The 25,712-nt window shown below is 42.5% G+C and overlaps 1 protein-coding gene across 10 annotated transcripts in view; it reads left to right on the top strand.

Annotated features, from left to right (window-relative positions):
* The window catches only part of SEPTIN11 (septin 11), a 95,018-nt gene that overhangs the window by 53,979 nt on the left and 15,327 nt on the right, over positions 1–25,712 (top strand). For 9 of the 10 annotated variants that reach the window (XM_033105395.1, XM_033105397.1, XM_033105400.1 and 6 more), the window contains exons 4-9: positions 3,462–3,648; positions 7,048–7,209; positions 11,622–11,718; positions 12,951–13,119; positions 18,799–18,931; positions 20,295–20,482. In XM_033105395.1, the coding sequence (XP_032961286.1) occupies positions 3,462–3,648; positions 7,048–7,209; positions 11,622–11,718; positions 12,951–13,119; positions 18,799–18,931; positions 20,295–20,482 (936 nt within the window). Of the gene's footprint in view, positions 1–3,461; positions 3,649–7,047; positions 7,210–11,621; positions 11,719–12,950; positions 13,120–18,798; positions 18,932–20,294; positions 20,483–24,061; positions 25,188–25,712 lie in introns of those variants that run through there. The other variant, XM_033105403.1, reaches the window with a different exon arrangement.

Consider the following 25,712-nt stretch of genomic DNA (forward strand, 5'->3'; position numbering starts at 1 on the left):
GCCCTACACTTGGGAGGCGGGAGTTACACTGTCAATGGCATATCATTAACTAATCTGATAATCAGCCCTGAGAAGCACGGATCATTGAAATCCACTGAGAGAGAATCCTCCAGCTCACCAAATCTTCACCAAAGTTACAAAAATGGAATTGGACGGTTTTGTCTTTAAATTATAAGGTTTTTTCACATTTTTTCGTAGAGGTAGTTGAGGCGTAAGGAAAATTGACTTTGGCTAACAGTATAGAGAAGAATACGTGGTAGGCATCTAGTCATATATAAAATGGAGAGTCAGTCCCTGAATGATGGCATTGGCTATTTTGCAAAAATAAGTAGCTTGGGTAGATAGAAAACATTGTATAAAATATTTTTTCCGTCAGTTTTAAGGTCAACCTTTGTCATTTTATTGTGTTATTGTTGTTTTAATGGCTGGAGGTATATGAAAAGAAATGAGTTGTGGGTAAAAGGGAATATTCCCATGCCTTGAAAGGAAAGTATGTGGAAATGTAAGGGCCAGATATGATTCACCCCCCTCCCCCCGCCTCCTCCCCCCATTTATATGGCTACAATCCAGAGATGTTTGAATTGGCTAAATAGAATATAAATAGGTGTCCTTTTCTTTAAGACTGGAAACTAGCAAAAGACAAAACAGGGATTAAGCCTCCTTATCTTTACGCCTGTGAATATAGATAACAAGAAGTGGAAAGGATTTGCAGTGAGGGACAGAGAATTTGTTTGAAAGATTGTGAAAGGGAGTACAAAGCCACTTGCTTGGCTTGTTATGCATCAAAAGGAAACTATTTCATCAACATAATTCAATCTTCCACATAGGCGATAGGGACGTTGGTGAAGAGTTCTCCTGGAATACAGTTTTTAATCAGTTTATAATAATACACAAAATGGATGGACTTTCATGGGTGAGAGGTAGGAGGGGAAGGAGATTTCTGGATTGAATCCCAGGTTTCTGACTTGGCCAGCGGTGTGGATGGAGGTGCCATTCACCGTGCTGAGGAATAGGGGAATGTATGGGTTTGGGAGCAAGATGAAGAGTTTGATTTTGGACGTATTTATTTAGAAGAGCGAATGGAAATATCTGGTGAGCAGTTGGCTGGAGGAATCTGAAGCTCAGGTGAAGGAAGTAGAGATCTGTGAATCATCATCAGGTAGATGGCAAGTGAAACAGGAATCAATGTGATTTTTTTTTCAGGGAGACCACATATAGGGCAAAGAATGAGATCAAAAGATTGGCCAGGACTCTGTAACAGGAAGGCAGGAGGCCTGAGATGTAAGAGGAGAACGGTAGACTTCTTTGGATACATTGAACCCAGGGCCGAAAGCATTCTCACTGGAGAAGGAGAGATGTCCTACCTCTTGTAATCTTGGAGGGTCAGAATCCAAACCAGAGGCTGAAAGGGAAATTAATAGGAAGTGGAACATGCTTGGATTCCTGTTGGGGAGGAGGTGCTGAGACGTTAAACATCAGGAACTAGGGAGAAAGGAATAACTGCTTGTGAGCTGCTTTTCCTCTCCTTGGGGCTCAGAGGGTTCTCGGGGAGGACACTGATCCCCAAAACACATGCTTCGGTGTCAGGAGACGGGAGGATCAAGCCCTGGACTGACAGGGCCTAGTGGCTTCGTGGAGGGGTCTGGTCCACTTCCTCACCTGGCGTGAGCTCAGGAGCAGAACAGTTGCCCTGGAATTGGGTGAGAGTAAAATTCCCTGTTTTGTTGTTTTCTTCCTGTCTTTTAAAAAAGTCAGGATTGCTTATCTCTTGTTTGTTGTTTATTATATTATATATTTACTTTTATCTTCTAGGCCTTTACATATATTAGCTCACTTATTTGTCACAACAGCTCTCTGATATCGGTACTATTTTTGTTCTTGATTTACCTATGAGGAAACTGAGACACAGAGAGATTTAGTAACTTGTCCAAAGTCACACATCTAGTAAGTTGTAGAGCTAGATTTTGGTCTTAGGCGGTCTAGCTTGAATCTATGCTTCTAACCCATATCCTATATAACTATCATATAATAATAATAATGATTGTTACTATTGTTATGTAATACCTGCCTATATTTTTAAATGGGAAAACAGAAGAATCTTATCACTTTCTCATCCTTTTCATTGGAATTTTGCTTGTCATGATTTAGAACTTTATTATTGCTGAAGTACATTGTACTTTTTCTTTAAACCTTTAGAGATTTTGTCTGCTTTAAGTGAACCAATGGTGTGTCATAAATTACCAAGGAAAAATATCAAAAAACTTTTATCTGATGGCTTTGATTTTAGTCATAAATTTTTTTTTTTTGCTTTATTTTTATTTTGATTTTTTGTTTGTTTTTTCTCTTACAGTGTCAGCTGTCATCCTCCTTATGAAAGATTTGTAGTTCCCTTTCAAAGATTTAGTTAATTTTATGGGCCTGGGAGTTGAATATTGGAAGGTTTTTGTTTTTCTTAAAGCTGAAATCATTTCTCAGCAAGGTAGTAAGTTTGGGGAGAATTAACCCATTGTATTCCTAATAGACCAGTCTCATTGCTGCTGACTCTAACTTCTCCTGAGCTGTCCCCTTGGAGACCTGTAAGAGTTCATGTCTTTTCCACAGTGACCTCATGTACTTAATCTCCAGAGAACATATGGTTTATTGAATATGTGTTCCCAATATGCTACTAATGATTGTGCTTAGGGTCAGCTAATAGAATTATGCATAATTATCCAAAACAGATTTGAACTATGATTTAGTGAGAAGAGAGGATTATAAAGTTTACCTTCAAATCATAACATTTTGGAGTTGGAAAGAATCTTGAAGCTCCTAATGGTCCAGGCACTTCAGTTTATAGCTGAAGTTATGGGATGTGCTCAGGGCACGGAGAACCCCTAACACTCTGGAGGAATGGGGCAAAGGGCACAGGAAGAGCTCCCAGCAGGATGTGCTGCCGTACCCTGAAATCACACACCAGTTTTATTCTCTGCACCAATGCCAATCAGTTGGTAGAAGCTGTCAAAATACTTTGTTGGGATAGATTTTGAGGCGCAGCTTTGGCCCAATAGGAAAGAGTCATTTAAGAATATCCTCATGGGTGCCATGGGGAAGGGGCAGCATGCTGCATGTTTCTACTCTCCGTGTTGAAGAAAGAATGTCAGCCAGGAGAAGAGCAGGAAGAAGACTGCCTGGGTAGAGGGGCTAGCATGAGCTGAGGACTGGAGGCAGAGCTTGTTGTGTGTGGCCGGGACGGAAAGCGAGGGTGAGCCAGGGGCTTGGGAGAGTGGAGCCTGGGGAAATGTTCTGGGACCTGAAGACAGAAGGCCTGGGATGCCAAGGAGCTTGAGCTTTGGCTCTTAGAGGAGAGGGAACGAATGAAATCTTCTTGGAGGATGGTACCATGCTGAACTGAGAAAGAGGTTTGAGACTAGGAACACGCTGACTTGAACATGTGTTTCAGAGAACGTTCTTCCGCATTCTAGCTATAAGCCGATAGTGGAATATATCGATGCCCAGTTTGAGGCCTACTTGCAAGAGGAATTGAAGATCAAACGTTCTCTCTTCAACTACCACGACACCAGGATCCATGCCTGCCTCTACTTCATTGCACCTACTGGACATTCACTGAAGTCCCTGGACCTGGTCACCATGAAAAAGCTGGACAGTAAGGTACTCACTGTCACTCTGGTTACCCTCCACTCTCCTTTTAGAGCCTCTTCATCCAAAGGCCCCAATTTAGTCTCTGCTTTCAGTGTAATATGGTGTTGTTTTGTTTTAAAGAGTATTTTTTAGAGCAGTATTAGATTCACAGCAAAATTAAGAGGAAGGTACTGAGAGTCCCCATGTATCCCCTGCCCCCACTCATGTGTAGCCTCCCCAGTTACCACCATCCCCACCGGAGTAGTATGTTTGTTAGAACTGATGAACCTACATTGACACATCGTTATCACCCAAAGTCAATAGTTTACAGTAGGGCTCACTCTTGGTGTACATTCTGTGGGTTTGAATCAAGTGTAATGACATGTATCCATCATAGTATCATGCAGAGTTTTTTCACTGCCCTAAAAATCCTCTCTGCTTTGCTTGTTCATCCCTCTATCCCTTCCCCCCCAACCCTGTAATTTGTGTTTTCTGGTTTACAGAACCACAGGGTTTTTAGCAATGTGAGAAAAATGCTTCAAAACCTCTCTGGATGTTAGGATAAAATGAAACAAAACAAACAAACAAAGCCATGCAGCTTCATTACAAAGTATGTTTATTTCTTAAATTAGTATCAGTGTATGCTCTGATGAGGGTTAGGAATTATATAATGGAGACACCAGAACAGTCATAGGAAGGGTTAAATTTAGGGAGATTGAAACATAAATTCATGATGTGTTTATTTTCTTAAAAAGCTTTCTCTAAATTCTTTAAAAGATTTGTCTTTAATTTGAAGTTTAGAATGAAAAAAAGTTAATTTTTTTTCTATGTGACAAGGATGGTCCAGCTTCTTAGATTTTACTATACCTGTATGTTCAAAAGAAGTTAAAGTCTTAGTTTCACTTTGACCTTTCCACATTGATAACCTCTGTTTCACCACATTGGAAGGAAGGGGCTGATAAGTTTGATCACGTTAGGTGACCTACTTTACAATTAATTTTATTTTCCAATTTGAGATAAATGGAAGATAATACATTCTGAAATAGAGCAGCAGCAAATGGCAATGAGAAGAACCACAAAACGAAGCTATGGTATTTTCTCCTAGATTCTAACCCCCTCTTGAGTTCAATACAAAGTCTTATCCTTGGATGGCTTTGTTAGGTGTTATTTTTTGTCCATGCACCACTGTTTGAAAGAAGCTTTCTCTCCAGAGGGACATAAAAGTGAGAGAACACTGAGAAGCTCAGCTTGTCCCCAAGGCCTGTGTGATCCCGCACACAAAACACCTGCAGTGGGTGAAGCTGGGCCAGGCTCCTTGGGCTTCTAGCCCTGGTTTACAGAAAAATATTCTAACAGCCTGAAAGGATTATTGCAGCAGAGTACTGTTGGGAGAATACATAGAAACCCTTCTTCTTCTCACTTGTTTCAGCCGCAATTAGCCGTCAGCAGTGGGGGTATCCTGGGCAGTGAGGCCCCTTCTCTGTGCTGTCATGTGCTGGAAAGCAGAGCTGGGGAAGGGTGGAGAGGGAGGTGGCGTCCTCACCGAGGTCAACTGTACAGACCAAGGCAGGCTAACATCCATACATCCATCATAGGATTCTGTTTAGTGTGGTTGATTGAAAAAGGAAAAGAAAATAAGGCCAAACAGCTTTAAAAAAAAAGAAATAAGTCGCCACAAAGCAGGTTAAACTGCTTTCAAAGAACTGGGCTTGTTGTAGTTAGTGTTAGGTAGCGTCTGGACACGGTTTTGTCAAAGGTTTGTTTATACAAGTACAGTGAAGAGTTAAGGCAAACATAATAATAATTCCAGAAAAGATTTGCAAGTACCTGCCACTGAGGAAACATAGACTTTAAATCTTAATTGCCTGGTTTGTCTATGGCTCTGGTCAAATTGGCCAAGAAACAATGACCCCCTGCCCTTTTGTCTGAGAATATTAACTGAATACTAAATGTGTACGAAAGGTAGCCAATATGAACAACTGGGAAGTTTTCTGTTCCTCAGGCCCTGATCCAAACATTTCCCCCCACCGTCAGTGATATGTTTTCAGTCTGCCACTTGCTGAAGGAAACCCAAGCATGAGGAGATTAGGAGTTGGTCAAGGAATAGATTTTTCTGTCAGAATGTCATCTCATTCTGGTTTATCAGGGATTTTTGATTTGGCTCTTGGGATAAAAGGAGAAGCAAAGGAATGCAGATGTGACCTGGAAAACCTCCCTAAAAACTCCTCTTTGGCTAAGACTGAGTTGTTCCCTTTTCCTCTGAGCTGTGTAGAGAGCATGGTCCCAGGTATCGAATGTCAATAGCATCTTATTGAAACCTCTGTATCTACTAGGGAGTGGAAGAAAGTTGATCTTAAAAATGAATTTTAGGGTGGCCGATTAGCTCAGTTGGTTAGAGCGCGGTGCTCTTAACAGCAGGGTTACCAGTTCGATCCCCACATGGGCCACTGTGAGCTGCACCCTCCACAACTAGATTGAAACAACTGCTTGACTTGGAGCTGATGGGTCCTGGAAAAACACACTTAAATAAATAAAAGGTTTTTTTTAAAAAAAAGCAAGTCCCAAAGAAAGAGGACAGAAACGTCTTAAAAAACAAAACAAAAACAAAGAATTTTAAAAAATGTGTCCTGTGGACCATGCTGGCGGAAGCTGAGAGAGGAATGCCTGGCCTCAGGGTCTGGGGCTTGTGCTGGAGGACATCCTTCGCTCTTCTTCTGGGCTTTCTGCCATTGTTATCAAACTCTGAGGGCTCCCTGCTTTTTGTAACCGATGCTCTGAAAGTGAGCCTGGCCTTTGGCACTAGGTCTTGTTCTGGCATAAAGGAGTAATGTGATAGAAGCTGACTTTCAAAAGAATTAGTTGGTGTGATTGTGAAAAATTAGAAAGTAGGTGAAACCATTTTTGTTTTGGTTAATACTTAGATTCTTCACTTCTAGCAGTTTTCAGATCAGAAGAAAGAAAGGATGTTATCCTGTGTAGAGCTGAATATTCCTCTATTCCAACTAACAAAAACTTTGTTATTACAATGTTTGGAGCATGCAAAAATCAAGTTCCTAAAGTAGCTGGGAGGGACATAAAAGGAGTGGTTGGTTATTCAAAGAATACTCTTCTTTGTTATTGCTATTTGTCATAGAGTAGGCACTTCCTTTTACTCTGTGAAGAAAAATGAGGTAGCACAGGAGAGGAAATTACAAGTATGCTTTCAGTGCCAGATGGGAGGAAGTAAAAGTGTTCACAGATGGAACTAAAAGATTATCCCATGTCTTCTTAATTCTGCATCTAGGTAGAAAGTCCTATTTTTTAATATCATCTCAATTTTTAAGTGAAGTTTTACAATTTTTATTAGTCTGTTTGCTACATTCTATTCATTTGTCTAATTATTTTTCTTAATGTTGGAATTGTGTAAAAATGGATGTGTTTGTTTTGTAGGTGAACATCATTCCAATAATTGCAAAAGCTGACACTATCGCCAAGAACGAGTTGCACAAATTCAAGAGTAAGATCATGAGTGAACTAGTCAGCAATGGAGTCCAGATATATCAGTTCCCCACAGATGAAGAAACAGTGGCAGAGATTAATGCAACAATGAGTGTAAGTCATCAAGTAAGAAAGGACCAATCAGTGATTTTCCTGAAAGCTTTTGTTAGTAGCAGCATTGTAGAGTGGCTAGAACACTGGACCGGGAATCTGATGTCTTCAGTGGAGTCACTATTTCTCTTAAACACCCTACTCCTTAGTTTTCCCATCTATCAAATGGGAGAGTTAACTCAGATGATTTCCGAGTTCCTTCCCACTCTAACAATGATGATTTCTATAGCAAACCTTGTGGGAAGGGAATGCCATCCCAGCACTTTTTCACATAAAGCAGCTTAATGGAATTAGGTCTCTGCTTCTGTCAGCGTTGGCAGAAATATGTCTACCTGTCTCACTTTTGCTCAGGTGATTAGTTCCTGTCTTTCCCTTTTTTAAATTTTTCTCACCCTTTACTAAATCATTAGATAAATTGGCAGTTGAGTGTATAATTTCCAATTCACAGGGAGGAACTGGTCAGGAGATAAACTGATTAAAGTTTCAGCAGACTAAGCGTGCCTGTGATAGAAGCCTCCATCCTGCCAGTTGATATCCGAATCGTCCCCGCCGCTCCTTTTTGTATCTCAGAGCCATGGCTCATCTCTGGGCCACAATAGCTACATATCTTTTTTCATTTGGGAATGCATAACTTCTGTAAAAGCAGCATTCTTTGCCCATAGTTGATGCCCAATGACGGTTTTTTGGAATTCCTAAAATTGTAAGTTGAGCTTCAGTGAAATGTAATTAGAAGTTATTCAATAGCTTGACCTTACCTGAAATACATGCAAAAAATTGATTCAGAAGTGTGCTAGTGGTAGCAGAAATCAGTCTAAATTTTTAAATTTGTAGTAGGTTGAAGTATGTTCTACTTTTGTTAGAAGATCTGATCGTGAAAAGTTGTGTCTAATATGCCATTGTTAAATGCACTGACACTTTAAAATTTAACAGCTTTCTTGAGATACAATTGATATACTGACAATTCAGTGGTTTCTAATATATTCACAAAGTTGCACAACCATTGTCACAATCAATTTTAGAACATTTTCATCATCCCCAAAAGAAACTGTGTACCTGTTAGCTGTTAATTCTCAAATCATCCCAGCCATAGGCAACCACTAATCTACTTTCTTGTTTGTAGATATGCCAGTTCTGGACATTTCATATAAAGGGAGTCATACTGAGGTTCGTCCACAGAATTAAATGAATTGGTCAAAGCCATCTAGTTAATAGCAGCACTGAGATTTCAACCCAGCCCACTGGTCCCCAGTCTTATGTTGTTTGCTATCTAAATGTAGGAGATCAGAGTTACGCCACAAAACTGCTTCTGGTTTTTTCAGTCCAGCCTATGGACTTTGCTGCATAGCCTCTTTTCGTGTAGGGAAGATTTCTTCCTTAAATTAATCCCAATATGACTACGACTTAGGAAGCAAATGTAGCTTTCCCTCTCTCTAGGTCTGCTATTGTATGAATTTAAAATTTAGGGATCTCAATAATGCAGCGATAGTCCAGCTCCACTCTGCCCTGGTCTGGTCACACTCTGAGCTGTGTGAACCAGTCTGGCTGTCATCCTCCTGTGGCCGGGACAGTAAACTGGAATAAACTGGAGAGCAGATTCTTCTTGGGAAATAGGCATGAGGAGCTTGAAAGGTTGCCTTAAAGGAGAGTGACGGGACTTTTTCAAAAGACAGAATGAAAACTAATGAGCAAAAGAGCAGTGAGGAGTTTTGGCCCAGTACTTATAAACTTTGACCTCGGCTCCACCACAGCGCAATGAACCCCTTACTGAAGTAATGAAAGGTGGACAACAGATTCTGTTTCAGCTCACTTAAGCGAGATACCGTGGAGGGATTCCCTATCCAGGACGGAACTGGATAATATGTAAAGTTTCTTCTACTTCTATAATTATCTGGTTCTGGGTGTTGAAGGCTTCACAATAACAGTAGCACCTCCCATTTTTGACATTTAATGGAGCACTTACTGTGCACCAGGCACGGTTTGAGGCTTTATACTTAATCTTCACAATATTCCTGTGGGGAAGTATTATTGTGTCTACCTCCCATGTGCAGAAACTGCAGCCTGGCAGCTACATAAGGTTGCAGCTGTTGGTCGTGGAGGTAGGATTTGAACACAGGCCCCTGGCTCAGCCGACACTCTCTCCCTTCGTGCTCACTGCTCCCTAAGCAGAGCAGGGTGCTTATTCATCCCGTTGTCAAAGACTCAGTCTCAGATGACATTTGTTTATTCTGCTGTAGCACTGCAATTGGGGTGTCAGTGTGGGATTCAGGAAGTACCATGACTGAATATCGTCTAATTTTCTCTTCATGTCCCTTCCTATCCTTCTAAATCATTTTGCATCATCATGAAACTAAATTTGTGTTAACTTTCTTGGAAGAAAATACCCATGAACCTTTGCTCTCTTTCTCTCTTGAACAGCTTTATAAAACTGAAGATCTTTGACATTCCCAAATTAATCTTGCTCTTTATCAAGAAATTTTCTTTGCAGACAGTTCCTGGTGATGAAATTCCATATGATATGTGGGAAACAGACTTTACTAGTGGTTGCTTTTGTTACCCAGTTTGAGAGGAGAAAGCAGTTTCCTTGGTTGCTTCCCCAAAAGGTTGGCTGGAAGGGACTATTGCGCCTCTACTTCAGGAAACACATTTCAGTTCTAGACTTAGAGTTTGAGAAAGAGATGTGCTTTCTATCCTTCCTGTGGAGTGTGAGACGAACTAGAAAATATAAATATCTTGAGTAACAGACAGAATACCACTTGATCAGCCTAGGCTAAGAGTTATGTCAACGTCTCTGTGGGAAGGGATTTGGCTTCAAAACATTCTCGTCTTTCTCGGCTTATCTGTCGTGGAAGAACACTGGATCAGGGAACCCTGAATAATAATTCTCAGAGCAGCCATTTCAAATCTTCATATTCTTAAATGTTACAGAAAAAAAGATAGAATTACTGATTTCCCCCAGAATGTAACCATAGCTACCAAATAAACCAACGTGGAACAGTCAGTTGTCTTGAACACCATCTCTGCTTGAAATAAGTCTGGGTGCTAGGCTTGGGCCAGTAATATGGGCTACAGTGTATTTCTGCAATGACCAACTGTCGAAAGCAGTTGAATAGAAATATAACATGAATTCCATAAGTAATTTAAAATTTTCTAGTAGCCACATTTAAAAAAGTGTAAAGAACCATGAAATTAATTTTAAGAACTTATTTGGCCCAATATATCCAATACATTATCATCATAACATAATCAATATAAAATTTGTTGATGAGATATTTTCATGGTAAGTCTTTGAAATCCAAAGTATATTTATAATTATAGCACATCCCAACTTGGATGCATACCAGTTACTCTTAACATACTTGAAAGTCTTTCAATATAAAATAAGTACCAAAAAGATAATTTTACTTTTGCATCTACATTGACAAAACTGGTTCTCCTCTTTTTAGAAGATCTGCGCTTGAGCAAAGTGAAATTCAGTTTCTTGATCCCACAAGCCCCACTTCAAGTTCTCTAGAGCCATATTTCTTAGTGGCTATTGTATTTGCATCCAAAGCTTACTGTGTAGTTGCAAAGACCATACAGTTTCCCCTGGAGTGTAACTCATACCAAATACTCAGAATTTGGTTGTGGGAGGAATAGAATACACGAAGCCCACCCTCACTGGTCTGCCAAGACGCCTCCCTCTTCTACCATTGCTGTTTTTTCTTGCCACTCAGTAGAGGCCCGCAGAAGTAGGGAAAGTATAGAGGCAGGTAGAGAACCAGTCTTTGCCAGAGCTGGGGAAGATAACTACAGCAGGTCTTCAAGTGATTTCGTTTTGTTCAATGTAGTTTCCTTATAATGTTGATTGGTTTCTGGCTGGGGTCACTGTCTGTGTGGAGTTTACATGTTCTCCCCATGTCCTCCGTGGGTTTTCTCTGGGGACTCTGTCCAGTTTCCTCTCATATCCCAAAGATGTGCCCGTGAGGTGAATTGGCAGGTCTGATTGTCTTAGTCTGAGTGTGGGTGTGGGTGTGGGTGTGATGTGCCCTGCGATGGAAGGGCGTCCTGTCCAGGGTGGGGTCCACCTGGCGCTCTGAGCTGCGGGGAGGGGCTCTGGCCACCCTCGACCGCGAGCTGGAATCAGCGGGTTAGAAAGTAACGATCTGACTTGTATTAATCTTTCTTAAATGTATGTATAGCTCTCATGTATTTCCATGTTTAATATTAGAAGTGTTTGGGGTCTTGAGAAGTTTGGTGATGTTTTTGTGACTAGAAATGTTTTTGTGCCACAGGAACTTAACTCTTGGTTATATCGATTAGACTATAATTAAATGATTTCATTCTACAGTCGTTTCACTTAACGTTGCAGTTTCCAAGAGCCTGTCACCGACGTTAAGTGAGGACTTATTGTACTCTCTGCCCTTGTTACTTGGCAGGTCCATCTGCCATTTGCAGTGGTCGGCAGCACTGAAGAGGTGAAGATTGGCAACAAGATGGCCAAGGCCAGGCAGTACCCCTGGGGTGTGGTGCAGGGTATGTGTGCATCTTGGGGAAGGGATTGGATCTACGCCTTGAACCCCCGTGGTGACCAACCATGTTTCCTCCCTCTGCACCACGTTTGGGAGTCCGCAGTCGCGGGCGGGCGGGTGGAAGGGAGCAGCGGGGCTGTAGCTCTGACAGTCGTGGATGTGGGGGAGAACCGGTGCGCAGGTAGGTAGGCAATGGAGAGAAGTGGCTGCAAAGCCCTAGTGCCAGCGAGGCAGCCTCTCCAGAATGTTGGCTTGTACGGGAAATTCAGTCTAAATTCCTGATAGAAAAGAATTCTTCCCTAGGAGTCTGAACCTGTTTCCTCAGCAAAGTCTAAGAAAGCTGAAAAGAGTTTCTTGCAAACAAGAGGATACGTTTCTCCATTATCTCTTGAAAATTTGTTTTCCAATTAAATGTTACCTCAGTTAATATCTGAGAATTATGAGGCTATCTGACCTATACTTAGCACTGTGGGACATGACCACAGTCGCTAGCCTGAGAAGCTTTCCCTGTGCCACTTTGACTCTATTACCTGCCCTCACTTGTTCTGAAGGCGGGTATCCAATGCTATAGATTAAGTAGGATGGGTCCAGAAAATTCCTTCATTGGTTTGAGATACATCCGTCCTCCTTTTCCTTTGTTCTGAATAAAGGCAGTCAATCTGTGAAAAGTGAGAAGGAACAGTACCTTTGAGATGTCTAGGAATATTATCATTTTTATGAATCTTAACCAATTGCTCTACAACAAGAAGATGTTCTTTATCGTGGCGTTGACAAAATTGAAGGCGGTGGGATAACTCATATAAAAACTGCCTTGTACAGCTCCAGACAGCAGAAGCAGGCCTGGCTTTGAGGCCGGATGTCACTGTGTTGGAATGTAGCCTCTGCTCCCTCTGTGTGGGCAAAGCCATGATTCTGCATGTCCAGAGCCGGAGTCACGATGCCTGCTGGGCAGAATTACCATGAAAGCTGAAGACAGTGTTATGGAAGCTCCTCCCACAGTCCCCTGCGCTGAGCAGGCCATGGGCACTCGTCAGCACCATGGGCAGTGGTGTCAGAAATCTTGTCTTCATTAGGCAAGTAAAGTGAATCCGGTAAAGGGCGTTCAGATGGCATTCAGATTTCGGGAGTGATGGTGACAACATCTTGGGAACATCACTTCAGATTTTCAGGGACATGATTGCTGTGAGCCCTGCTCCCACGCCCCCCACCCCCAACTGCCCACCTCATCTCTTGCAGTTGAGAATGAAAACCACTGCGATTTTGTGAAACTTCGCGAGATGCTGATTCGTGTGAACATGGAAGATTTGCGAGAGCAGACTCACACCCGCCATTACGAATTGTATCGGCGCTGTAAGCTCGAGGAGATGGGGTTCAAGGACACTGACCCTGACAGCAAGCCCTTCAGGTATGAAGCCGCCTAGCGATCAGGTGTTCCCCAGACAGCGGCGCGGGTGGTGTGTTGGCGCGTCACAGAATAAATGCCTGTTGGATTGCGGTATGGGGGGGGCAGCTGCTGGGGGGCCGATGGTGGCATACACGCGATACCCACTTTGTTTGCCTTATGTCAGCTAACCAGTGTAGTTGACGTCATTATCATCACCCTCATTTTACAGATGAGGAAACTAATGCACTGAAAGTGCAAACAACCTGCCTAAGGTCCTACAAGTAGGAAGCGATAGGAGTGAGTTTGGAACCCCCTCAGAGGCACAGAGCCTGGTTCAGGCGTTTACAAAGGTGTGGCTGCTCCTTACAGTTTGCCTCATTCATTTTTAGCAAATAGGTTTGACTTCCCAAGGCTCTTCCTTTTTGAAGCCCTCTTACTAGCTTTCAGTGGTTCAGTACCATTTTAACAACGAATGAGTAGGAAAGGGGATAACTTACAGAAATTTTTTAATGGATTTTCCCACATCATTGATGAATAGAGATGAAGAGGCAAAATGTGAAGGGGAAAATATCAAAATTAATGTAGAATTAATGACCTAGGAAAGGCCCAGGCCCTCAGAGCCAGTGGTGGGGAAGGGTCGGCCAGGGCAGGGTACTTGACCTGTGAGCCGGAAGTGGCAGGTGAGGCTGCCGCCGCCAGGTATGAGAGAGGATCGCTTTGTCCAGACAGCCCTCGCAGTTTCTTCATACAGATGTGAGGTGTGTCTGGGCTCGGGGCCTCTACTGACTAGAGGCCACGGGTCCTTGGAAGAACCTGTTTTCCTCTTTTGTGGCTAGCCCTCTAACTCACTGAGGTGTGGGAGCTGCCAGGTCATAACGCCTGAGGCAACCTGTGTGTGATGCAGCAGACTCTGACCCCTGGATCTGAGCTGCCATTCGGGGGAAGAGGGGGTTTATTTTCTTAGAATTGCTTTAGAGATAGTTTGGTATAAAGTCTGGGCTGGTTTCCTGGTTACAGTGCTACTGGGGAGTGCTGTGAGCATGTGTGAGAACATCGGTGAGCACAAAAGGAGAACCTAACAGAAGGCTTCTAACCAAGAAGTTAACTTCTAGCCAAGTTCGCATCATTTAGCCCTGCCCTGGGGCTTGTAAAACTGGCCCTCTTCATCCACATGAAATGCCGCTTTCTGAGGCAAGGCAGGGATGCCTTTTTGTGCACACAGGTTTCACCAACTGAACCTTGAAATGCATTGGCCAAAAAATAGTCCCTACAAAATCAGGCCTGCTCTGTGGTTATTAAACCTGATAAAAATAGTTTTTTGCGTGGGAGAGGCTATCTTTATTTTTCTCTTAGAGTTATCTTTCTTTCTTTCTTTCTTTCTTTCTTTCTTTCTTTCTTTCTTTCTCTCTTTCTCTCTCTCTTTCTCTCTCTCTTTCTCTCTCCCTTTCTCTCTCCCTCTCCCTCTCCCTCTCCCTCTCCCTCTCCCTCTCCCTCTCCCTCTCTTTCTCTCTTTCTTTCTTTCATGCATAGAGATGGAACAAAAACACTGCAGTAAAATCGAACTCACTTGGCTCTCTCCCTCATTCAGCTCAGCAGTGTTGAAGAGCACTGGGCAGAGTCAGCAGTCTGGGTTCAGGCGTGGCGCTGCCCTTACTCAGCTCCTCAGCCTTCCTGGGCCTCAGTTTCTTCATCTGTAAAACGAGGAGCGGGGCTAGATCAGGGGACAGTCAGATCTAATACAAGGACTTTTTGTTTAACGGGCCAGATAGTAACCCAGCCAGAGCGCCATGCCTTCCTTGGACCCATTCTCTCACTTTGCCCCTTTCTGGCTGGTCTTTGGGGTAGAAGAGGGGAGGGATGTAGGGCATGAGTGGGCACTGGTCTTGGCCCTGCTTTTCTCCTCAGACCCCATTGCCCGTTGCCCAACAGTCCGTCTGTACCGCTCCTGCATCTCAGAATACCACCTTCTAGACTCTACCTGTGAGATGACAGAAAGTGCAGCTACCACTATTCTCTCAAGATCACACAGTTTTCAGGCCCATGAGGCTCATATGTGTTTAGGAGCTTGTGGGCTTTGGTTCACAGTGGGAAGAGCTCCCATCTGAGCTAGATGTCCTGGGTCCAAATCCCAGCTCTGTCACATCTTCATTATGTGAACTGAACAGATTACTAAGCACCTCTGTGTCCAAATTTCTCCATCTGTAAAGTGGGAGGTGATGCTAATACCTACCTTATCAGGTTGTTGTAAGAATTAATGAATTCTCACCTGTAAATTGCTCCATAAACCCTGGTGTTATACTCTGGTGTGCCCTCCACTGGTTGGTTCCAGGAGATTGTAGCAGAGAGAATTATGCTGCATGAATTACCTGAATGAAGGGTGAAGTAGACTCGTTTCCCTTCCCTTGACTTCCATGAGCAAAACCTGCCTCTGCTAAGGAGGCTGTTCGGAGAAAATAAGAGATAATGTCCTTAGTTTCAAACCAGCCTAAAGCCTCACGAAAAACTGCATTTCTCACTTAGAAAAGGTTGTTAATAACGACAATTAAAAATTAAGTTGGAAAAATGAAAAGTAGCAAAAGACAGCATCACTTTAGGTGTCTGTGAGTGGACAATATGGAGTCAGTTCCTTCTGGACTGCTGTTCACTGACTGGCAGCATTAGCGAGGGTTTCTGGTGTCCCGTTTACAACTTGATTGGCAGTGGTGCCCGGGGAATATGGTGCTGTGACTGCTGTGGTGGTTCTGAGTCATTTCTAAGGAACTTACTGTAGTTGCGACTCCTTGGAATAAGATTTTATTATTTCTTTCCTATATGTTGCTTATCGTTTCCAGTGTCACAGTTCAAAAGCTGGTTCACATCCCAGGACACAGTGATCTAATAAGGAGTACTAGTTGAGCCCCTTTTCCTGTTCTGGCCCAGGGTGTCAAACTGCTACCAGACTCCTGGCTGATGCTGCCTGGCCGGTGGCAACGCTGGTGCTCAGTCTTTCTCTAGGACGTGGATTTTCCAACTTTGGGCTGCAAGCTTCACCATAAAGTATGTTCTACGTCATGATCCGGTGTACACATTTCATGAAGTAATACTTAACTCATATTGTTTGCACAGCACTGTCTTATTGTCTGTCCTATTCCCTTACACTTTTTCTTTTAACACATTGGTTAAGACCCTCGATGGGGTCGTGACCCATTGTTTGAAAACATAGCTCCAGAAACTGGAGCCCAAGCCACGTGGTAGCTGGGACTAGAGACAGCAGAGCCATCTTGGGCATTCCCAGTATGGTGGGAAGCATTACCCAACAAAGTACACTCTCTCTGGGGGGTTCTTTTTTAAAAATTTCCATGATTAAAAAAATTGGAGGAGCTCTCAGTCAGTCAACTTAGACAGGTTCTTTAGTGAAGGACGTCTCAGAGCATTTAAGACAAGCAGTGGATGGCAAACCAGTTACAGCAAATCACCTGGGAAGCATTTTAAAAATACAGATTATCTTGCCTGAACCCTAATCAGCATCTCCAGGAGTGACGTTAGGAAATGTATTTAGAATCAAATCCACTGACACGTGCCCAGGCAGTCCTGATGTGCTGTGGGCTTTGGGAGCCACTGTGCACTGGGTCTCTCCTGAAGGGAGGTCACACATGGCATTTTCCCTTTACTCTTTGGACTCGGGAACCCCTTTTTTTGAAGATCTCGTGAACTAAGGATCTCTGAAACACATTTTGGGTAGTGTTTCTTGGTAATCTTTCTATAACATGTGTTCCACTGCTTATTAGAAAGAAGAGGGAGATGTATTCATTATCCTGAAATCCTCAGAAACCGAGTTTCCCCCAAAATTTCATAGAAGGGACAAGTCATCTTCTGCCTTTGGCAATTCTGACCCAAATGATTGGTGATGGAGAGTGTGTTGGGAGCTAACAAGCAAAGTAAAATTCATGAATTATTTTATCACTCGATTAGCAACATATTTCTGTATCTCTGTGGCTATATATCTTAAATTTTCAAGTCCAAATATTGCTATTAATATTAGCCAACATTAACATTGGCCAAGTTTGTTTTAGTGTCATAATGTGAAAGCTAAATACACCTCTGGAAACTCAAAACACATGATGTTTATAAACAGGTAGTGCTGATACTTGTGAGGGCAGGAGAGCTTACTTTTAATCAACCAATAAAAGCGTTGATTATAGAAGTAGAAACAATCCTAATTAAGACACTTTCTCTTTGTTTAGTTGTTTGTATATCTACATGCACATGCACGCCTACCACCTGAATGTCCCTTTTCTCCTCCTAAAAGGACAAATCTGAATGTTGGGGATGGCTTCATAGGTGCCATCGACCTGGGAGTCAGCAGTTCAGAGGAATTTGGTCCACGAGTAAAGGTGGACAACGCTGCAGACTCGTGTTACTGAGACAACTCTTGTTCTAGGGAAACTGCAAGGGAGAAATAGAAATAGCACCTCATACAATATCCCCAAATGTGTCTCTCTTTGTATGGGTGTGGGTGTGTGTGTTCTTCAGTTGTGCTACCAAAGGTGATATTTCTGTGAATGTATTTATTCTGACGTAGAGATGCTGAGTTGTGGCATTTGATTAAGCTTTATAGACAATTAGGAGTAGGATGGGGTTTAAAATAAAAATAAAACTCCTCCCTGCTCTACTTACAGGTAGCAATAGAATTTGAAAAGTAGCAATTTTCTGTAACATCTTTATATACACTGTTGCCTCTAGCTGGTTCACTGAGTGTGTTTTCTGAATTGGGGACTAAAGGAACATGAGTGGGGGAAGGTAACATTTTATTAGCACTGAGTGCTTTACTCACTTCGCCCCCATTTATTTCCCATACTCATTTCCCTAGAAGGTAAGTGTTACTGTACCCACATCCTCTCCGAAAGCACTGACGCTCAGCAGTGCCCTTGCCAAGATCAGTAGGTCAGTTGCTGTGGCCAGAATCCGAAGCCTGATCTGTCTGGCTCCAGTACCTATGCATTTTTCTCCCTACACAATACCACATCTATTCGGACTGAGTCCGAGTTGTTCCGAGATTTGTGCCTGTGAAGCCTAAAGTCCAAAGAACACACCAGGTGGCTGAGTGGGAGACATAGGTTTATTGAGACTTACAGACTGGGGAGAGTGTCTGGTGGCAGCCAGCCGAGGGGTAGATCCATGCTCCGGCAGAGAAGAATCACGGTTCGCTAGGTCCAGCAAAACAAAGAGCATTCCGTGGGAGCCATCATCCAGTAGGCCCGGCAGGCCTGCTGTCATACACAAGCGTCCCTAGGAGCCAGGAGACCTTGACTGTCTGCCGCGCATCTGCCTGTGGGCTCGGGCCCTACAACCTCCATCTTCTAAACTTCTGAATCATATGTTCAGTGTCTGCCTGGTGTGCTGACCTGGAGGATACCAGCCAGCCCAGCCCAGCCCAGGCTTTCCCTGTGTGAATATGCACAGCCTAGAACTTGGCCAATAAGAGACATCCCACCCCGGTAGTGCTGCTCTCTGCTCATTGCCTCATCTCTGGTTCTTGATGCGCTTGTCTTTCTGATCACTGCATAGCTAAAAAGAAGATGGTGCCATTTTATGTGTCTTTTAATATGGTAAGTGGCGGCCTTATCTGTTTTTTGGAAGAGGATGTGTAGAAATTCTGTGAATTAGAATTTCTTATCATGCAACTTTGTGACACTGTCCTTGTTTGTGGCTTTTGAATAGTCTTCAGGAGACGTACGAAGCAAAAAGGAATGAATTTCTGGGAGAACTTCAGAAGAAAGAAGAAGAAATGAGACAAATGTTTGTTATGAGAGTGAAGGAGAAAGAAGCTGAACTTAAAGAGGCAGAGAAAGAGGTGAGCCATCTATCTGTCCTCCTTCAAGGAAGAGAAATAAGCAAGATGTTTTATTAATGCTTCACATTGTATAGGACTCCATGCTGTCCTACATACTGTCTCCATACATTTACTCACATGTGTGGCATACTAACCTGGCAAGAAAAGTAGGTCATATATTTTTATCCCCATTTTATAGATGATAAAACTGAAAGTCATAAAGGTTAAGGCATTAATGCAGTCTCATGCCTGGTTAGTAGCAAAGCTGAGACTGAAAACTAAATCTTAGGTCTCCAGACCTGGTCCTATGTTCTTTGTAGCTCTGTTTTTCCTTAATATACAAGTCTTAAAATGTGAGATTTGGGATTCTGGGACTATTATTATCTTAGTCTATCGGCCAACTCAGTGAGCTAAACAGTGGAGGGCCTGTCTGCCCCATCTGATAGGCGGTGGTCTCTGTACGCCAGGTCTGTGCTCACACTTCCCCCTTCGAGGTCATGCAGTCTCCGCTCCATCATCCCTCCGACTCCATCTTGTTCCCCATGCCCTGGCTAAGTTAACCGCTTCTGAGCAGTCCACGTGGATTTCTTCTATAAAGAGAGTGTGTGTGTAATGTTTGCCTCTGAGGGAGATAATAAGTAACTCAAGTGCTTGACATATAGCACAACACATTTCCGAATGAAACGGTCTAAATAATTTCCTCACCATCCCCTTTTAATTTATCTGTATAATGACTACTGAAACCGAGAGGTTATTTAAATAGCTAAGCACTCAATATAGTTTTGCTGCAATGAAAGGGAAGTTGAGCCTTATTTGCTGTTGGCTTTAAGTACCAAGTGAATGCTGGGTAAAAATCTAGAATTACCTAGTAAGAATATTTTCCTTCCTCCCTTCCTTTCAGTTGTTGTTTCTGCATTGTGATAATTTTCTAAATTCAATTTGTCAAGGGCCAGAAATTTCTTAACATATTATTTAAATACACACACACACAATCACTGTGCATGTCTCCAAATAAATGTATATTATACATTTTATAAAGAACTACTCTTACCACTAGGCTGAATTTCTTATTAGAAACATGGATGATTTTTATTTTCTTGTTTGAGCTTTTTGCAATGCATATGTATTTTATTATCAGAAAAAGTGTGCAAGGGACTCCCTTTAGTTCCAAGGGGTCCAAGTCCCAAAGGAGTATGGGGTTGAAAAGGACAGTCTTCCCGTCTCTGCTTGGCTCCTCCGGGAGCACCAGACACCGCTACACTTCTGTCCTTCAAGCGCGTGCAGCAGCACGGCTCGGGTTTTGTTTTGAACAGATCCAAATAACCCGATGCCTGGACACTTTTCATGGCCTTCACCAAGGTTGTTCTCTTCTTTTTCTCTCCAGCTCCACGAGAAGTTTGACCTCCTTAAGCGGACACACCAAGAAGAGAAGAAGAAAGTGGAAGACAAGAAGAAGGAGCTGGAGGAGGAGGTGAACAATTTCCAGAAGAAGAAAGCAGCAGCTCAGCTACTACAGTCCCAGGCCCAGCAGTCTGGGGCCCAGCAAACCAAGAAAGACAAGGATAAGAAAAAGTAAGCGGGTGTCACCCCCATGGACGGGGGCCTTCTAACAATTTATTCCTCTTGCATGTATGTCTCTACTTTTCCCATTTACAGACTGGAAACTGGTCTGTTACCAGAAGGATAAAACGAAGTGTTTCCTCTACAGTGCAGGGAAGATGCTAAAGGTTTTTGAAGTATTTCTAAAGGGTACACTAACATTAATTTATAAAACTTGACCACATGATCAAACAGTCAGGACTGGAGTAACCTGTCGTCTCCAGTAGCGTCTTCTGCACCAGTACTAGGACTTTCGAGAAGAAAGTTTATTTCTCTTCACTACTCTTTGGAGACAGTCCTCATAACTCCTGGTAAAGAGCATCCTAAAATTATGATTGTTAAAATTATTTTTCTACTCTGTGTTATAATAAGCCTTATAATAAGCCAGTCATTGCTCCCAAATGAAAGATGTGAAAGAAGTGCCACTAGTTTTCCTCTAAATTCAACAAGAGGATGAATTGTTTTATTGTGAAAATGGGATCACGATCCCATCCAGTAGAGACACCCCTACGACCCTCAAGACACACCTATACACCTCCACCACCACCACCCTCGCACACACAAATACCATTTTAAAATATGGCCTTGATTTAATGTGCCAAAGGGTCAGATTCTGCTCCTGTGTTGGTCACTTCCGATGAGGCTCCCCTGGCAGTTGCCTGAATCCATTGGGAGACTTGGGTTTCCATTGACATTCTCCTGGTATATGAAGTGCTGTGTCAAATCACCGTAAAGACTAGAGAGCGCAGTTTTATGACAATCGCTGTTGGTTCAACAGGAAGCACAGTGGTGGGTAAGATACCTTTGAGGAAAGAAAACCTCCGTGGTGACCAGATGGGGAGCCCACGGAGGCTGCACTCTTCTGTCCGTGGAACGTGTCGTGCTCTTAGGGCAGCAATAAGGCAGCTGAACATGGCTCATCCTGAGATGCTAAGGTTCTAGGGGGAAAGCTGACAGCTCAGTAAACAATAAAAATGTTGGTACTCAAGCAGGCAAAGAGTTGCATTCTTAAAAAACCTAGCCGACAGGATTGCATCTGCACAGTAACTGAGACCTGTCACAGGGAGGTGAGCCCCAGTGTGGCGTTCGCTTCGTCTGAGGGAACGCGCAGGCTCACCCCTGAGGAATCCTGTTACATTGCCTGTGGGAGAAACCAAAATGCACTGCTACAGTGACACAGGGAGAAGAGGTTTAAATAATACTTTACAAACTTTACAAGCTCCGAGACAGCAGAAAATGTGTCAGAAAATGAGAGCCAAGGAGCAGGCACATTTTCTAGGCAATCGAAAGTAGTTGGGGGAGGTGAGGTGTGATTTTAATGGGGTTAGTCCAGACCCAAGTGATCAAAGGACTACAAGGGCCGAAAATTTAGTTATTCTGGATTAATTTTGAGAGTAACAATTGCCTAGATTATAACCCAGTTCAAGAAAGCACTTTGTAGCTGCACAGGTTGGGAAAGCATCGGTCACTACTGGTGACATCCTCCATGCAGAGATTCAGAGTGCAGTGACTCCCCCACTGAAGACAAAATGAAAGGCATTTGGCATCAGACTCTTGTTGACATAAACTCACCCAAGATAAAAATAGGTGTGTGTGTGTGCGTGGGCACATCTCTAGGCATGAATGAAACAGAAAAGGCTGCTGACTCACAGCTGAGGAAACCCAAAGTCAAGTTTTTCTTACCCGGAAGCACTCGAATACATAAAGGTACATATTTTAGAACTGAAAATGTTGATAGAAGACCAGCAATGTTCCCAGGAAATTTCTTGTTACTGGATGTGCCTTTAAGCAATAAAAATTCCCAGAGCTGATCAGTACTGTGCCTCCATTTTACAAAGTCTCTCTAGTGACAGATGTTCCCGTGTAGGGATGTTTTTCCTTGCCCGTTTGAACATTTCAGGTTATTTTCTTCCCTACTTTGGGCCTTAGCAATGTATAATGCTTTTCAAGTTATGTGAAGTATGTGTGAGTTCTGTTATAGCCTTATTTATACCTTCTCATTTTTTTATTAATGGAATTAGACTGAATTTGGTGCATAGTCACCAGGTTTTGTGCCTGACAATGGCACATATTTTTTGGCAACTTCTTTTCCACACTTTCCCATTTAAACAGTGAAAACAATTGCCGGTTGGAGTCCTGAAGTGTAAAAGTAAAAAAAAACAAAACAAACAAACAAACAAAAAAACCCGCCACTCCTCTGACAGCCAGGGGAGAGTTTTGGTTAGAGAGGACCACAGAAAGACAGTAACCAGGGTAACCAGAACAGCACTGAAAATAAACGGGAGACTCTTCCCTCCTCACGGGGCTGGAGGAGATGCTGGAGTCAACATACATGCCACGTAAGCTTTGTTCTAGAGAGAAAATTTTAAAAAGAGAGAGAGAAAGAGAGAGAGGTGCTTATTTATTCGTCTGCTATGTTTCCACCTCAGAGCTTAACTTAGTTTTTCTAATAGTTTTAAATTTTGTTTTTTTCTATTTTAATGACATGCTCCCTTTCTAATGTAGGTAAGGCTTTTATACTTCTCCTTGACTGGTAGTGTGGCATGAGAACATATAACATTTCCTAAGATTATAAAGTAGAACTAACCCTGGCACTGCCATTAGCTGGACCCCACCTCCTGCCATCTCTGGCCACCAAGTCACTTTCCTGGTTTGCGGCTACACCACAGTGGTGGGAATGCCTGAGGGTGAGTTGTTCTGTGGACAGCGTTCATCTTTTTTGAACACTTTGCACAACTGCCAGCAGGCATTTGCTGGTTAAGATGCATCCATCCCAGAAGAAAGTTTTAAAATCCAGCATTTAAAATTGTACCTGTCATCTGATAACTATAGTTTACACAATCATCCACTCATCTTTGAAAAAAAAAGAAATCTGTTTTTTGCTAAGGAATGAAGTTGCATATTTTGGACTTGTCTCCAGTTAGACACGTGGATCTTGGATTTGGCACGGCCTGGAACCTGAAAGAGGGGGAAAGCTCCTGGCATTACTGTAGTGATAACCACGCAATGATTGTCCTTTTTCTCCCCTCCCCAAGTAGGTTAATAGCATGTCCTCCATCCCCTGGATTCCAATCCCCAAGTTCATGCTTCCAAGTCATGAATCGTGTATTTATTCTCTGGTTCCAAGTCATGTACCGTATATTTATTCTCTGACTCCGGCAGCTCAGAAATGGAAGGTGCAACCCCTATTCAGTACCAATGAGATGACCAAATCTAATACATAATAATGGTTTTGTGTTTTGGGAGAAAATAAAAATCAAACCATAAATCCTCCCACTAGAACATGCAGTGGTTTCAAGAAGTCACTTGTGAATTCTCAGTTCCATGCAAACAGAAACTAACCACGTGTTCTTTAATTCAGTATTAAATAATGTTGCTTTTGCTTGTCATGTAGAAGAGCTTACTCAAATTTTTGGTTTTAATTTCTGTCAATTCCATAATCATTGCATGAGCATTTACCATCACCGAATGCTGGTGCTGGCGCTCCTAATTTTCCTTTCTTTTTTATTTATTATTATTTCTAACTTTTTTGTTTTGTTTTTTAACTTGCAGTGCAAGCTTCACATAAAGCCTGGCAAGCCAAGGATGGTTCCGCATTCACCTGCTTTTGCAGTAATTTTGTATCTCTGCCATCTGTGTCCTTTTGTTTGTTTGGTTTTTTTACCCTCCCTCAGACACCAATAACTATTAACTCATTTTGCTGAATGTTGTTGGATGGTGGAAAATGATAGAACAAGGGAATAACAACAAAAGCTGTGTGCAGCTGGACTTTGTTTCTGGAAAGTAAATGATTTGCCTTTTGTGCCTGTTCCTAGTGGCAGCAGGAAGCATGCCTGTTACTTGTATGTTGCTTTGGACTGAGGGAAGGAGGGGAAATTGCTACATGTATGTTTGACAGAAAAACTTCTCACCACCTCAGCAGCTAAACTATAAACCCGAATAGTCATGACAACAACTTGCTTTTCTTGATTATTCATCTCCGTGATGGCAAGAGCCCTGAACTCACTCTCTCTCTTCTCCGCACCTGCCCCAAACCCAACGTAGCTTTGTATGTAGGCAGAACCGTAGGTAAGCTTTATATGACTCTTATACATGCATGGATTTATTATTATAACAACATTAGTTGGCCTGGGTTGTAGGTCTGTTCAGACTGACTGTGTCCTCTTATGGCTTTAAAAATGTTTCTGAACCCCTATCTCAAATTGTGGCCAAGTTGGACATAATAGGAAAACTATGGTCACGTTCACTTTTATCATTGCGACCTTGATCCTCTCACAGATAGAAGTCTCAAAGGTTGAATAATACAACATTGCTTGGTAGAAAAATCTACTAAGGAGGATGGGCTTCCATAATCTCCTTGCTACTGACAATTAGCAATCTTTCAAAAACACCTACATTTACTCTCCGTGGGCTGAGAGGGTGGGGTTCATGACTGGTGCCAGGATATCGGTACTTCTAATAATATTCAATAATCATGAGAAAAATTTTCAGAAATCCTTCAAATAGAGAATTGGTTGTAAATTGTGCAGCACAAATTTGAGGGGACCATGTCAATTTCAGGTGGAAATGGGAAGGAACGTAACACAAACCCAAGTCTACGAAAACAAATGGAGCTTCACATCCAGCCTCCTTGCATAGAGTCCTTTCGATACTGGCAATAAAGGAAAGAAGAAATAGAGCAATCCATTTTTCAAATCCAATTGTCCTGAAGGAATTTCCTCACCTTTCCTCTCAACACAGCTAGCTCCACCTGTTCTTTACGTCCAAGGCCCATCGCTCTAACAATGAAGGTTAGGCTAACCCATACGTCAGGACATAGACTACACCCCAAATCTATATGGGAAGGAGCATATTTAATCTCCTTTCTGTACTCTTCCTTTTTGAGACTTATTGAGGTTCATCTTGATTTTTCCCCCCTCTACTAACAAGGTCTTCCTTGTTTCCCCTCTAACTCTGTAGTCTCTTGTTTCTTACACGTACTTGAAAGACTAACATTTCTCATGGACCTGATACTTCTGCATTTCCTTCTGGCCTTCACTAGTCATACATGAAGTAAACGGGATAGAATACCTGTACCTCCCCAACACACACAGACACATTTTTCAAAAAATTAATAAATCTGTAGATGATTCCAGTAAAGATTTTTTTTTTTCCTTCTCTTCATCCTCAAACATACTCTTACAGAAAAGAAGGAATGGTCTCC

The sequence above is a fragment of the Rhinolophus ferrumequinum genome, chromosome 5 (genome assembly GCF_004115265.2).
Source record: "Rhinolophus ferrumequinum isolate MPI-CBG mRhiFer1 chromosome 5, mRhiFer1_v1.p, whole genome shotgun sequence".
Classification (NCBI taxonomy): domain Eukaryota; kingdom Metazoa; phylum Chordata; class Mammalia; order Chiroptera; family Rhinolophidae; genus Rhinolophus; species Rhinolophus ferrumequinum.